Source organism: Pleurodeles waltl, chromosome 5 (assembly GCF_031143425.1).
Source record: "Pleurodeles waltl isolate 20211129_DDA chromosome 5, aPleWal1.hap1.20221129, whole genome shotgun sequence".
Classification (NCBI taxonomy): Eukaryota; Metazoa; Chordata; class Amphibia; order Caudata; family Salamandridae; genus Pleurodeles; species Pleurodeles waltl.
The window spans coordinates 430,697,102-430,710,757 of record NC_090444.1 but is presented as its reverse complement, the minus strand read 5'-3'; the positions used below and the strand labels follow the sequence as shown (position 1 = coordinate 430,710,757).

General features: G+C 48.2%; 1 protein-coding gene across 1 annotated transcript in view; it reads left to right on the top strand.

The window, feature by feature from the left end:
- CCT4 (chaperonin containing TCP1 subunit 4) overlaps window positions 1-5,763 on the top strand; it is a 284,229-nt gene extending 278,466 nt beyond the window's left edge. The window contains exon 14 of the mRNA XM_069234201.1: window positions 5,606-5,763. Coding sequence (XP_069090302.1) covers window positions 5,606-5,620 — 15 coding nt within the window. The 3' untranslated portion in view covers window positions 5,621-5,763. The remainder of the gene's footprint in view (window positions 1-5,605) is intronic.
- The last annotated feature ends 7,893 nt before the right edge of the window (window positions 5,764-13,656 follow it).

The following is a 13,656-nucleotide window of genomic DNA, read 5'->3' as shown; positions in this document are numbered from 1 at the left end:
CCTCCATCTTGCTTTGGAGGATTTCCCTCAACAGGATTAGGGATGTGCCCCCCTCTCCACAGAGAGGAGGCACAAGGAGGGGGTAGCCACCCTCAGGGAGAGTAGCCATTGGCTACTGCCCTCCAGCCCTAAACACCCCCCTAAATTTAGTATTTAGGGGTGACCCTGAACACAGGAAAACAAATTTCCTGATGACCTAAAGAAGGACTGCCTACCTGAAAGCCCTGCATAGAAGACAGATGATAACTGTAAGGAAATGCCTCCTTGGCATGGTTGCCCCCTGACTTTTTGCCTTTGCTGATGCTATGTTTACAATTGAAAGTGTGCTGAGGCCTGCTAACCAGGCCCCAGCACCAGCGTTCTTTCCCTAAACCTGTACTTTTGTATCCACAATTGGCAGACCCTGGCATCCAGATAAGTCCCTTGTAACTGGTACTTCTAGTACCAAGGGCCCTGATGCCAAGGAAGGTCTCTAAGGGCTGCAGCATGTCTTATGCCACCCTGGAGACCTCTCACTCAGCACAGACACACTGCTTGCCAGCTTGTGTGTGCTAGTGAGAACAAAACGAGTAAATCGACATGGCACTCCCCTCAGGGTGCCATGCCAGCCTCTCACTGCCTATGCAAGTATAGGTCAGCCACCCCTCTAGCAGGCCTTACAGCCCTAAGGCAGGGTGCACTATACCATAGGTGAGGGTACCAGTGCATGAGCATGGTACCCCTACAGTGTCTAAACAAAACCTTAGACATTGTAAGTACAGGGTAGCCATAGGAGTATATGGTCTGGGAGTCTGTTTTGCACGAACTCCACAGCACCATAATGGCTACACTGAAAACTGAGAAGTTTGGTATCAAACTTCTCAGCACAATAAATGCACACTGATGCCAGTGTACATTTTATTGCAAAATACACCCCAGAGGGCACCTTAGAGGTGCCCCCTGAAACTTAACCGACTGTCTGTGTAGGCTGACTAGTTCCAGCAGCCTGCCACACTAGAGACATGTTGCTGGCCCCATGGGGAGAGTGCCTTTGTCACTCTGAGGCCAGTAACAAAGCCTGCACTGGGTGGAGCTGCTAACACCTCCCCCAGGCAGGAGCTGTAACACCTGGCGGTGAGCCTCAAAGGCTCACCCCTTTGTCACAGCACCGCAGGACACTCCAGCTAGTGGAGTTGCCCGCCCCCTCCGGCCCCGGCCCCCACTTTTGGCGGCAAGGCCGGAGAAAATAATGAGAATAACAAGGAGGAGTCACTGGCCAGTCAGGACAGCCCCTAAGGTGTCCTGAGCTGAGGTGACTAACTTTTAGAAATCCTCCATCTTGCAGATGGAGGATTCCCCCAATAGGGTTAGGATTGTGACCCCCTCCCCTTGGGAGGAGGCACAAAGAGGGTGTACCCACCCTCAGGGCTAGTAGCCATTGGCTACTAACCCCCCAGACCTAAACACGCCCTTAAATTTAGTATTTAAGGGCTACCCTGAACCCTAGAAAATTAGATTCCTGCAACAACAAGAAGGACTGCCTAGCTGAAAACCCCTGAAGAGGAAGACCAGAAGACAACAACTGCCTTGGCTCCAGAAACTCACCGGCCTGTCTCCTGCCTTCCAAAGAACTCTGCTCCAGCGACGCCTTCCAAAGGGACCAGCGACCTCTGAATCCTCTGAGGACTGCCCTGCTTCGACGACGACAAGAAACTCCCGAGGACAGCGGACCTGCTCCAAAAAGACTGCAACTTTATCCAAAGAAGTAGCTTTAAAGAACCCTGCAATCTCCCCGCAAGAAGCGTGAGACTTGCAACACTGCACCCGGCGACCCCGACTCGGCTGGTGGAGAACCAACACCTCAGGGAGGACCCCCGGACTACTCTACGACTGTGAGTACCAAAACCTGTCCCCCCTGAGCCCCCACAGCGCCGCCTGCAGAGGGAATCCCGAGGCTTCCCCTGACCGCGACTCTCTGAAACCTAAGTCCCGACGCCTGGAAAAGACCCTGCACCCGCAGCCCCCAGGACCTGAAGGACTGGACTTTCACTGCAGAAGTGACCCCCAGGAGTCCCTCTCCCTTGCCCAAGTGGAGGTTTCCCCGAGGAAGCCCCCCCCTTGCCTGCCTGCAGCGCTGAAGAGATCCCTTGATCTCTCATTGACTTCCATTGCGAACCCGACGCTTGTTCTAACACTGCACCCGGCCGCCCCCGCGCCGCTGAGGGTGAAATTTCTGTGTGGGCTTGTGTCCCCCCCGGTGCCCTACAAAACCCCCCTGGTCTGCCCTCCGAAGACGCGGGTACTTACCTGCTGGCAGACTGGAACCGGGGCACCCCCTTCTCTCCATTGAAGCCTATGCGTTTTGGGCACCACTTTGAACTCTGCACCTGACCGGCCCTGAGCTGCTGGTGTGGTAACTTTGGGGTTGCTCTGAACCCCCAACGGTGGGCTACCTTGGACCAAGAACTGAACCCTGTAAGTGTCTTACTTACCTGGTAAAACTAACAAAAACTTACCTCCCCCAGGAACTGTGAAAATTGCACTAAGTGTCCACTTTTCAAGTTATTCACAAATAGCTATTTTAAAAGTATACATGCAATTGAAATGATTCAAAGTTCCTAATGTACTTACCTGCAATACCTTTCAAACAAGATATTACATGTTAAATTTGAACCTGTGGTTCTTAAAATAAACTAAGAAAATATATTTTTCTATAACAAAACCTATTGGCTGGATTTGTCTCCGAGTGTGTGTACCTCATTTATTGTCTATGTGTATGTACAACAAATGCTTAACACTACTCCTTGGATAAGCCTACTGCTCGACCACACTACCACAAAATAGAGCATTAGTATTATCTATTTTTACCACTATTTTACCTGTAAGGGGAACCCTTGGACTCTGTGCATGCTATTCCTTACTTTGAAATAGCACATACAGAGCCAACTTCCTACAATAACTGACTTGGCCCCAGCCCTTCCGGCCTGTCTCCAGACTCAAAGAACCTGCAACAGCGACGCATCCAGCAGGACCAGCGACCTTTGCCGAATCAGGGGACTGCCCTGCTGCTCAAAGGACCAAGAAACTCCTTTGGACAGCGGCTCTGTCCAAACAACAAAGAAACCACCATCTTTAAAGGGACTCCAGCCTCACTCCTGAAGCGTGAGTCACCAACACTCTGCACCCGACGCCCCCGGCTCGTGTCCAGAGAAACCAACACTGCATCGAGGACCCCCAGGCGACTCCCACGACGTGGACACCCTGAGACAACCTCCCTGCACCCCCACAGGGACGCCTGCAGAGAGAATCCAGAGGATCCCCCTGACCACGACTTCCCGGTAACAAAGAACTAGATGCCTGGAAGAAGCACTGCACCCGCAGCCCCCAGCCCCAAGAGGAACCAACTACCGGTACCGTAGTGACCAGCAGGCGGCCCTCACCTTTGGCCAGTTGGTGGCTGGCCTGAGAATCCACCCTGTGCCCTGCCTGCATCGCCAGAGTGACCCCCGGGTCCCTCCATTGAAACCAACGCAAAACCCGACACCTACTTTGCACACTGCACCCGGCTGCCCCAAGGGTGTTTTTTGTGTGCCTGTTTGTGCTCGACCACACTACCACAAAATAGAGCAGTATAATTATCTGTTTCTGCCACTATCAACCTCTAAGGGGAACCCTTGGATTCTGTGCACACTATCTCTCACTTTGAGATAGTATATACAGAGCCAACTTCCTACAAACATGAACTGTCAAAACTATTTTATGGTTACAGTGCATTTGCTACTTGACTGGGAATAATTCAAGCATGTATATCCCGGTAAGATGCTAACCATGCAGATCTATAGTTAAAGGCAAGTAACTTTTTATTTTGCAGCACTTTGATGCACGCCCCATCCCCTTGGTCCAAGTATGAGCAGGATGTGATATAAACTGTATCACTTCCCATTGATAAAACCCCAAAAGAAATCTACTAAAGAACCATGTAAAATAAAGAAATTAAAGGCATACTCTGTATCTTTGGACACAGACATAAGTGAACTGAGATATTCTAGATGACCCCCTTGCATAATGCAATACCATTGACGATCAATGGTAAATTCCTCGGCACAGTTGACCCGGAGGACATGTACTTTCACATAACCATACATCAGTGGTACAAAATGTCTCTGATTCACAGTAGGTGTTCCTGTGATGTACTTGGTGACCCAGTGGCCGGTAAGCCTCACAGTCCTGTTAAGGGCCCTCCTGTCTTTGATGGTCACAGTTAGCAAAAGTATGCTGTTTCCTGCTTTAAGTCCCTATCATGTTTTGTTTCAGTATAAGGCACCAGTATATTAAAATATACAGGGTGGTGTAAGAGATTTCTGGTGGCAGAGGTGCTAGGGAACCCCAGAGTAAGTTATGGCGACACTAGTAGCCAGGGTCTGCACAAAGGAAAGGGTGACTGCAAATTCAACCAGTGATAGCTCTGAAACCAAAAGGGCAAGTGCAGTGGTTTGAGTAGTTCCTGGTGATCTCTTCCAGCCTGAACTGGACAACACATGAAGGTTGAAGACTGGTTGCCTCTTAATCCAGTTGGAGAAGGTTGGTGTTGGCACCTGACAGAGACACGCTGAGATCAGAAGGGCTGCAGTTTCTTTTTTAATAGAAATCCCAAGATTTTCCCAGCCTGTGGATGTCCTTATATGCAGTTGCTTGTCAATAGACATTGACCAGTTTAGCTGGCTTAGGCTTTGTGTATTGACCTCCACCTGGAGATGGTCAGGGATGGACACAACACCAGGAAGGAGGGAGAAGTGAATTTCAGACTGGCAGGAACCAGCTTCTTAGAAGACCAGGAGCCAGTTGGCCGGTATGGCAGCAGAGAGTTTGAACAGAGAAGGTTTGTCAAGTCACACGATGCCTGGAGAAACACAGGAACTGGGCAGGTGGCTTTAATACGATATTTGTCACCTAGCAGGTGCACCAGTTTCTACAAATGGGAGACAGTACTGAGCTTGCAAAACTGTGATAAACAACTCTCCTCCTAAATGTTGATGCACAGTAACTTTCGAGTGCTTCAGGACCCGAAGAATGGGCCTCGCAGGATGTGTTCAGTTAAAAAAAAATATTTAAAAAAAAAAAGTTTGTGTGGCCCAAACCTTCATTTAAGTGAATTCTACTTTTCTATCCTCCCTGGCTCTGTGTCCCTAAGCCCCTTCTATTGGTTCTACTGGCATGTCCTGGACTTTTAGCTTATAAGTCAGAAAATGGTTGGCTCATTCCTTTCTCAAGCTCTCATCCAATCATTCCATTAGCTCCTGACTCCTCAGTCTGACTTTACCCTTCGTGGTATTAGCAATATTTTGCAGCCAAAATGAAGTCTGTGAAATGTAGATTATGTTGTAGCACTGGGAGACCTAGAGTTAATTCTGTGAATAACTCACTTTAGCGTCAGTAAGTTTCTTCACTCCTGAAATTGATATCTCTCTGCTGACATTAAAAGGTAATCTAAAGTGGTATAACTGTTGATATTCATGTATGCGATTCTGTGTTACAGATATTTATTTTTTTGCTTCATGCTGCATGTTGCTGCGGTACTTTTTACATTTTGTTGCATTCTGATATATTTTTGTTTTCTTAATTATAGGTGAACACTCGATAGAACAGTGCATTAACTGTGGCATTTATAAGATCAAACAATTCTTTTGTGGTTTTTGGAACTGAAGACCGCCCGGGACCCTTTCCAAATAAAACATTTCTGCTCATTGCAACCTAATTTAATAAAGTCTTTCATTTGAAAATGTACTTTTTTGTGGTGTTGTTTTTTATAATTTAATGGATTATAGAAATTATACTGCTTGTCCGTATAATCACCAACCCAGTAAAATGATTGGGGAGGGGGGGGGGGGGGTGGGGGGGGGGGTCAGGGCTCTGTCATTACAACATTATCACCAGTCTGTGTCCCACACAACAAATCTGTATGCACATTGTTCCCATTCAAGCGTATCCTCGTCATTGACTTTTAGCACTTCTTTTTTTCTTGTGGCGATATCTTTGAAGGTTTTTTTTCTTGCTTTACCTTTCATTTCTCCTCACCATCCTTTCTGCTGCCAATTGGGGCGAGCAGAGCAGCTGGCTGTGTACATAGGCCTTAATAGTGATTTGTTTCCTCACTCCTACTTCATCTTTCTAGCTCAGGTATCAAGGTAAAGAATGGAAAAATTAAGGTGATCTCCCTACTGCATCTTCTCTTTTAGAGTCTGGAGAGGCCTTGGGCCATACAGCCTGCCTTTCACTGTTCCTTGCATCCTGTTTTTCTGCTCCTTCTGAGCATATTTACCTGCCCGTTTGCATTGTTGCTCCAGTGCCAACTTGACCATTCCTTTGTAAATGTGGGCCTACCGTCACTCTTGGATCAACTCTGAAGAGTTTTTGATGGGTTACCCCTTTTTCCTTTCTGGGTGCCTCTTCCCTTTTTTCTTGTGTGGACTTCCTACATATGTTTTTAAAGGATGTCCTTTCTTAGCTCCTTCGTGGACTCCATAGTCCTATTGCCTTGCCTGCACTCATTGCTATACTCCATAAAGCATCTTACAGGTTCTCCTTTTGTTGCTCCAGGACGGACTAAGTAGATCCCTTCCATAGGTTACTCGTTTTCACTGCTAGTTGGCCCTACCAGAATATCCTTCCACATAAGCAGCAAACTTGCAGGCATCTCCTTTTCTGTAGATGTTATACACCCCTCCCAAAAAACCTAATTGAAAGAAGAACCTTGTAAATAGATATCTTCATTTGCATTTTCCTGGCAGACTTCCCCTTAGTCATTCTCTTCTGTATCACTTCCCTCCCCCACCATTCCTCCTTCCTCGCTTTCTCAAACTTCCTCCCATTCATCTATTCTTACAATTTTTATCCAAGCTATGTTATCTTCCTCCTCATTCTCCTGTATCTTAGCCAACAGTAAACTTCATTCTCACGTCTAGCACACCTTACCCAGCCTTCTTTCACCATTGAGTGCATTTCTGGCTCCTTAACTCTTTCCTATAGGCATCCTATCTATGCACTCTAAATAAGATTGCCCCCACACTCATGTCTACTCTCCTCATTGGGGAGAAAAAAAAAACTCCTGTCTCCACCTATACTTATCAGACCCCCCTGACAATACTGTCCACACCTACTGTAGTGCTTCTATATGGCATTTCTCATTTTTTTCTGCCATCACCACTATCTCCCACTACAATTCCCCCCTTCCTCCCCACCCCCCCTATTTATAATGTCCCACTAATGCCCCTTGATGCAACATCAGTCATAAGACTTGGATCAACCTCATTTAGTTTCATTCCTACCCATTTGGACCTTCACTTAACACACAGTACTCTTACCATTTACAGCCTCTGCCCGTGGCATATTACTAATTCTCAATGATAAATACCCATCTTCTGCAGTCCTTTCTTACTGTTGTTCAAGCTTCTATCAACCTTACTCTGCTCACTGGAGCACCAACTGGCAAGCCAGATCACACCTTGAGCACTAGCCTCTGCTGCTGTCCAAACCAGAGCAGCCATCGAGATATGTTACTGATCATTGCCTATGCCTTACCATCCCAGGCATGAACATTAAATTATGCACCTCATGGCTGTGATTTATACTCTACTCCTCCGTGTAGGAAAGTATCCTCTCTCTGGCATGGTTACCCCCACTTTTTGCCTGTTGTCAGTATGTTTTGACTGTGTTCACTGGGATCCTGCTAACCAGGACCCCAGTGACTATGTCCGACCTTTAAATTTGGTTGCTTGGACCACTCGCACCCCACATTTGGCTTACTGGTTCCCCATAGGCTGCAGAATATATTATGCCACCCATAGGGAGCCCATGCAAAGTGTATCTGCAGGCCTGCCGTTGCAGCCGGTGTGAAAGGGTGCATGCACCCTTTTCACTACAGGTCACTGTAAGTCATCCCTATGGTAGGCCCTCCTAGCCCAGAGGGCAGGGTGCAAGTACCTGTGTGTGAGGGCACCCCTGCATAAGCAGAAGTGCCCCCACAAACTCCAGACTCATTTTCATGGACTTCGTTCGTGCAGACATGTCATTTTACGTGTGTACTGGACATATGCCACTATCTGTGTCCAGCTACATAATGGTGACTGCCAACCTTGGCAGGATACCAATCAAACATGTCGGAATCTTACCCCCAATACTGTTACCAGTATTGGAAGTATGATTCCATGCACTCTGGGGGCTCCTTAGAGGACCCCCAGCATTGCTCCTACCAGCTTTCTGGAGTTTTGCACCCAGCCCAAGCTGCTGCCACCCCTCAGACAGGTTTCTGCCCTCCTGCTGCTTGAACAGCTCATGCCCAGAAAGGCAGAACAAAGGATTTCCTTTTGGGGGAGTGAGGGGGGTTACACCCTCTAGCTTTGGAAATAGGTGTTACGTGGCTTGGGAGGGTAGCCTCCCCAAGCCACTGTTAGGCTTTGATGGGTCACATTTGGTGCCCTCCTTGCATAAACCAATCTGCACTGGTTCAGGGACCTCCAGTCCCTGTTCCAGCATGAAACTGGACAATTTAAAGGGGAGTGACCACTCCCCTGTCCATCACCACTCCTGGGGTGGTGCCCAGAGCTCCTTCGGAGGGTACCTTCACTCTGCCCACCTTGGTTTCAAGATGGCAGAAGCCTCTGGGAGCATCTCAGTGGCCAGGTGAGGCAGGTGATGTCAGAGCCCACTCCTGACAGGTGGTTATCTGGCTAGGTGACCAATCCCCCTTCCAGGGCTATTTAGGGTCTCCCTCTTGGGTAGGTCCTAAGATTCGACTAGCAAGACTTCAGCAGGATTCCTCTGCATCGTTTACTTCAACTTCTGGCCACTGGAACTGCAACTGGACCCTCCAGTAACCGACAATCTGCGTCCACAAGGAAGACTCTGCTTGCAACATTGTTTTCACAGCTCCTTCCAGCTTCTGCAACATTTCCCCGGCTGTGCATCCTATAAGAGTGACAAGTCTTCAGTCTGCATGAGAAGGAAGAAGGAATCTCCCTTGGAGTGAAGTAGTCACTCCCCTGCATCTACAGGCACCAACTGTAGTGACGACCAGCTGCGTGGATCTTCTCATCATGAGCTGCGTGGATCCTCCATCATGGATGTTGGTCTGGAGTGGTCCCCTTGGTGTTTTCTGCCAGATGTCCAACTTTGGTGAAGGTAAGCCCTTGCTTTCCCACGCAGGACAGTACCCCTGTGCACAGCGTCACTTGCAGCTGCCACGGCTTGTTGGCATCTCCTCCACGGGATCTTTAGGCTCCCTGTAGCTCTAGCCCCCAGCACTCTTCCCTGCGACGCACAGCCCTCTGCGTGCTTCTCCTGCAGCGTGGGACCCTTCGTCAGTTGTGCTGCGAGGGCTCCTCTGTGACTTCTGGGTCCTCTTCCAGTGAGCCTCCTGTGGGGGCTGCCTTTTCTTCTGTGGACTCTCTTCATCACTGAGAGTCTCCTGGGATATTCCTAGTTCCTCCAGCTCCCCTCTACAGATTCCACTTACCTGGGTGGGGGGTCCTGCATTCGCATTCCAGTTTTTTGTTTTTGGGTTTTTTTTTTTTTAGTATATGGTTTGGGCTCCCTCTAGGGTCACTATTGTCTAGTGCGATTGCACTGTTTCCTACTGCTGTTTATGCCTATTTCTGATTACTAGTGTACATATCTAGTGTGTTACTTACCTCCTATTGGAGGTTTGCCTATCTAGTACTTGTTAGTAATTGTCACTAAAATAAAGTACCTTTTATTTTTGTAACAGTTAGTGTTTTCTTTCATGTGTGTAAGTGCGTGTGACTACAGTGGTATTGCATGAGCTTTACATGTCTCCTAGATAAGCCTTGGCTGCTCATCCACAGCTGGCCTGGCTTCCAGACACTGCCTGCACTTCACTAATAAGGGGATATCTGGACCTGGTAAAAGGTGATAATACCAAAGGTACTCAACACACACCAGGCCTGCTTCCTACACTCCCAAACCGTCAGATTTTGCTTGTTCTGCAGAGGAAGTTGTCTTGATTTAAAAATCATGCTTCTAATATGGGTCTGCATCCCTGCTTTTTTTCAGCGGGGAAGTGGATTTGGGTGGTGTTTGGAAACATGTAGCAGTTCATCTGGTGCTACTTGAGAAGCTGCACCAAAGTTCACACTGTAAATATTCAAACATGGATAGTGATGGCCCCTGTACACGCTGTGTGGCCTTGCACATGTGTGTTGCTGACCTCGTTGCTGGCTGCATAATGTCGTGAGTGTAGTTTGCTAACCCCTATGGCTAGTTGCATGACCTTGTGCTTGTGGGTGGCTGACACCTGTGGCTGGCTTCATGATCTCGTGCATGTGGGCTGATAACCTCTTGTTGTATTCTGCCTAACACTCCATGTGGGTTGCTAAGCCTGTTGCTGGCTGCATGACTTCATCCATGTAGGTTGCTGAACCCTATGGCTGGTTGAATGACCTAGTGCGTGTGGGTTGCTGAACCTCTGTGGCTGGCTGCATGAGTTTGGGCATGTGGGCTGCAAACCTCCTCTTGTATGCTGCCTAACACTGTACATGTGGGTCTCTAGCCCTTGTGGCTGGCTGCATGACCTTGTGCATGTGGGTTGCTAACCCCTGTGGCATTCTCCCTGATATTGTGCATGTGGTTTGCAAGCCCCTATGGCTGGCTGCATGGCACCGAGCACGTGGGTTGCTATCCACTTTCGGATGCTACCTGACACTGTGCCTGTGGGTGGCTTACCGCTGTGGGATGCCCTCAAGACGTTGTGGGTAGTGACTGTTTAAGGTAGCTGATGCCTAGGTGTCTTAGGAATGTTTTCAGTAAAATAAAATACTCTGCTAATGTTGACCTGTGCACAGCCTGTGCCCCTTTTGTGCTCAAAGCCTTCAAGACTGTTTGTGAAGGCGATGGTTCAGTCCTCATAACATTCCCTTGGGTGGTATTTCCGGGATATAACATGTTGAAGATAAGCAAAGTTAGCCGGGATCTTTGCCAGTGGTTTTTTCTAGAGGAATGAGTTGGCCCCTTCTGGGAAAATGCTACGAGTTGGAGGACGAGTTCAAGGTGACCCATGTCATGACATGTTTTGTAAAAAAAAACTCAGCTAAACAGATTGGGAAGAATTGCCCCGCAAAAGTGTGTGTGTAAATACTAATCGGAGAAATGTTCTCACCCTCCTAGCATTCAAGTGGCAGAACTGACAAACATTTGAGTTATTTCATGGAGAATGGAAAAGTGTGGAGCTGTTTGCAGGACATACATTTTTTTTTTCCTCTGCCCTTAGCCAAGCACTGCTTTGGGGGTTAACCCAGCTGCTATCCTATCCACACAGAGAGAAGGGTGACCTCGCAGCGCCCCATCAAGGGATGCCGGCAGGAATCAGCCTTGTGCCACATCGGGGTAACCTTGAAGAAAAACACTTGTGGAACTATTCGTTGTCACCAGAGGAGGGAATAAGACCCACCACAGTTGGAGAATAAAGACAGGTGGCAAGTAAGGGCCATGAGAAATACCCTTTTAAAATCTTGCCCAAAGTGCCGCCACGAGTTTGCGACCAGGGATCCCTATGCCTGGTCTGCAACCTTTGCCTGCCCAAAGACTACAAAGATGAGGACAGCAAGCCCAGTGGGGATTTGTGCAAAAAACGCTTAAGGTACGACGCAGGCAAAGACTAGAGCACTACGCCATGTCCCAGAAGCAACAGTAAATCCAGCACCTAGGCCTCTTGAGCAATGCCGAGAAGAATGTGGAGAAGGCCAAAACAGCGAGAGGGGGAGACTCAGACATCAACATCTTCAAATCCCAAACGGAGAAAGTCCAACCGCAAAAGAAGGGGTCAAAGGATGCCGAAAAGAAGAAGGTAGGGCTGCAGAAAGGCTTGGACCATAAGTTATAAGACCAAACCAACAAAAGCAGCCTCGGTGCTGAAGACCACGTTGACCGAAGGTGAGCAAAAACAGAGCCGAACAGGTCCCGACCAAAGGGCAGAAAGCATAGTTGAAAGAACCGATGAAAGGCCCCAAATGCGAGGGAGAAGGCCAGAACGTTGAAGATGGAGTGCGTACCCCCCAAAAGAAAAGCTTAGATGTCAGACAAAGCAGATCTATGGGCACAAGCTCAAAAGAAAGAGGAGAAAGCTTGAGGCAGAAATTGCTTCTCTCATCCAAAGAAGAAAGGAATTTGACAATTCCTTGAAACAATTCTGCATCCCAGCAACAGTCTTGACCACTCCGGCTGCGGTGGAACGTGAATAGCCACTGGAGACACCAGCAACCCCTGTACCACATGAAGAACAGGAAGAGTCCTGCGAAGCAGACTATGACTAGTGCTCTCTGAGTTTCGACAATTCCAGGCATTTCGAGGACACATGGCTGGATCTTGATGTTTATTCAACTGAAGAGGGTTTAGACAACTACCTATCAAGGCCATCTCCACCGGATGACCTGGTAACGTACAACAGCCTGGTGAAAAGGGATGTAGACACCTATGGGGTACAGCTGAAAGAAGAGCAGAAGGAGGGATCATGCTTCATCCTAGACACGCTATTGCCACTTCAAAAGGGAAACCTTTACTTGCCCATGCTGCACAGCATTCTGGATCAGGACAAGGAGGCATTTAGGGAACAAGCTCACACAAGGGTACTCGAGCTCAGAGTGGAGAAAAAAAAATACAAACACTCCATGCAGGATCCTAAATACATCATGGGCAATGTCCCTGCAGGCTCCATTATCGTGACCACTGTGAGGAAGAGAAACTACATGCCCACCTCCACCAGTCCACCACCCAGGAAGGAATGTAAGAGGCTGGACTTGGTGGTAAGAAAAATGGAAACGGAGGTCGCCACGCAGTGGAGGATAGTCAACTTCAATGCCCTCAGGAACAGCTGCGGACACCAGCAATGGCAGGAAATTGAGACCTCATGCAATACTTCCTTGAGGATTACAAAAAGAGACCTGAGGCGATCGTTCAGGAAGGGAATAGCATTGCAAATACATGCCTAAAGTCAGCACTAGATACTGCCAGCAGACAGAAGTGCACAGGTACCTAAGGAGGCACACCTTGCTCAGGATTCAGGCCTAAGGTACAGGCTTCAATAATCAACATGCCCTTTACAGAGAATGCCTATTCAGACAGTGGATGCAACAAATAATGAAGGGCAATGAAATGGCAAGAGCAATGGCCACTCTCCAGTTCAGGGGCACACATAAAAGGGGCAAACCCAGTAGAAGACCCACAAGCAGGACACCTTTTAATACAGGGCAGCAACAAGGCTCGCAACACAGGTCTTCCCTCCAAACCGCCTAACCACAGCCTTATCAACAATGGCAGCAATCAGTAAGACAGCCCTTTAGAGGTAGGGCGAGAGGAAGAGGACACCCCCCCTTCAAGCTGCATCTTCAAACAAATGACTCCAAGGTCAAGGACACCCAACACAAAACACGAGTGACGGGTTAGAATCAAGGGCTTCTTCCAGCAATGGAGTAACATCACCACAGACTAATTGATCCTAAATATCATCTGCTACGGATACTGCATAGAACTAAACAAACAGCCCTCACAAAGACCCCCAAAGGCAATGTCTTTCAAAGGAGAAGAGCGAAAGCAACTCAGAACAGAGGTGAAAGAACTACTTTTTAAAGAAAGCCATAGAACTTGTGCCAACACGAGAGAGGGGTACGG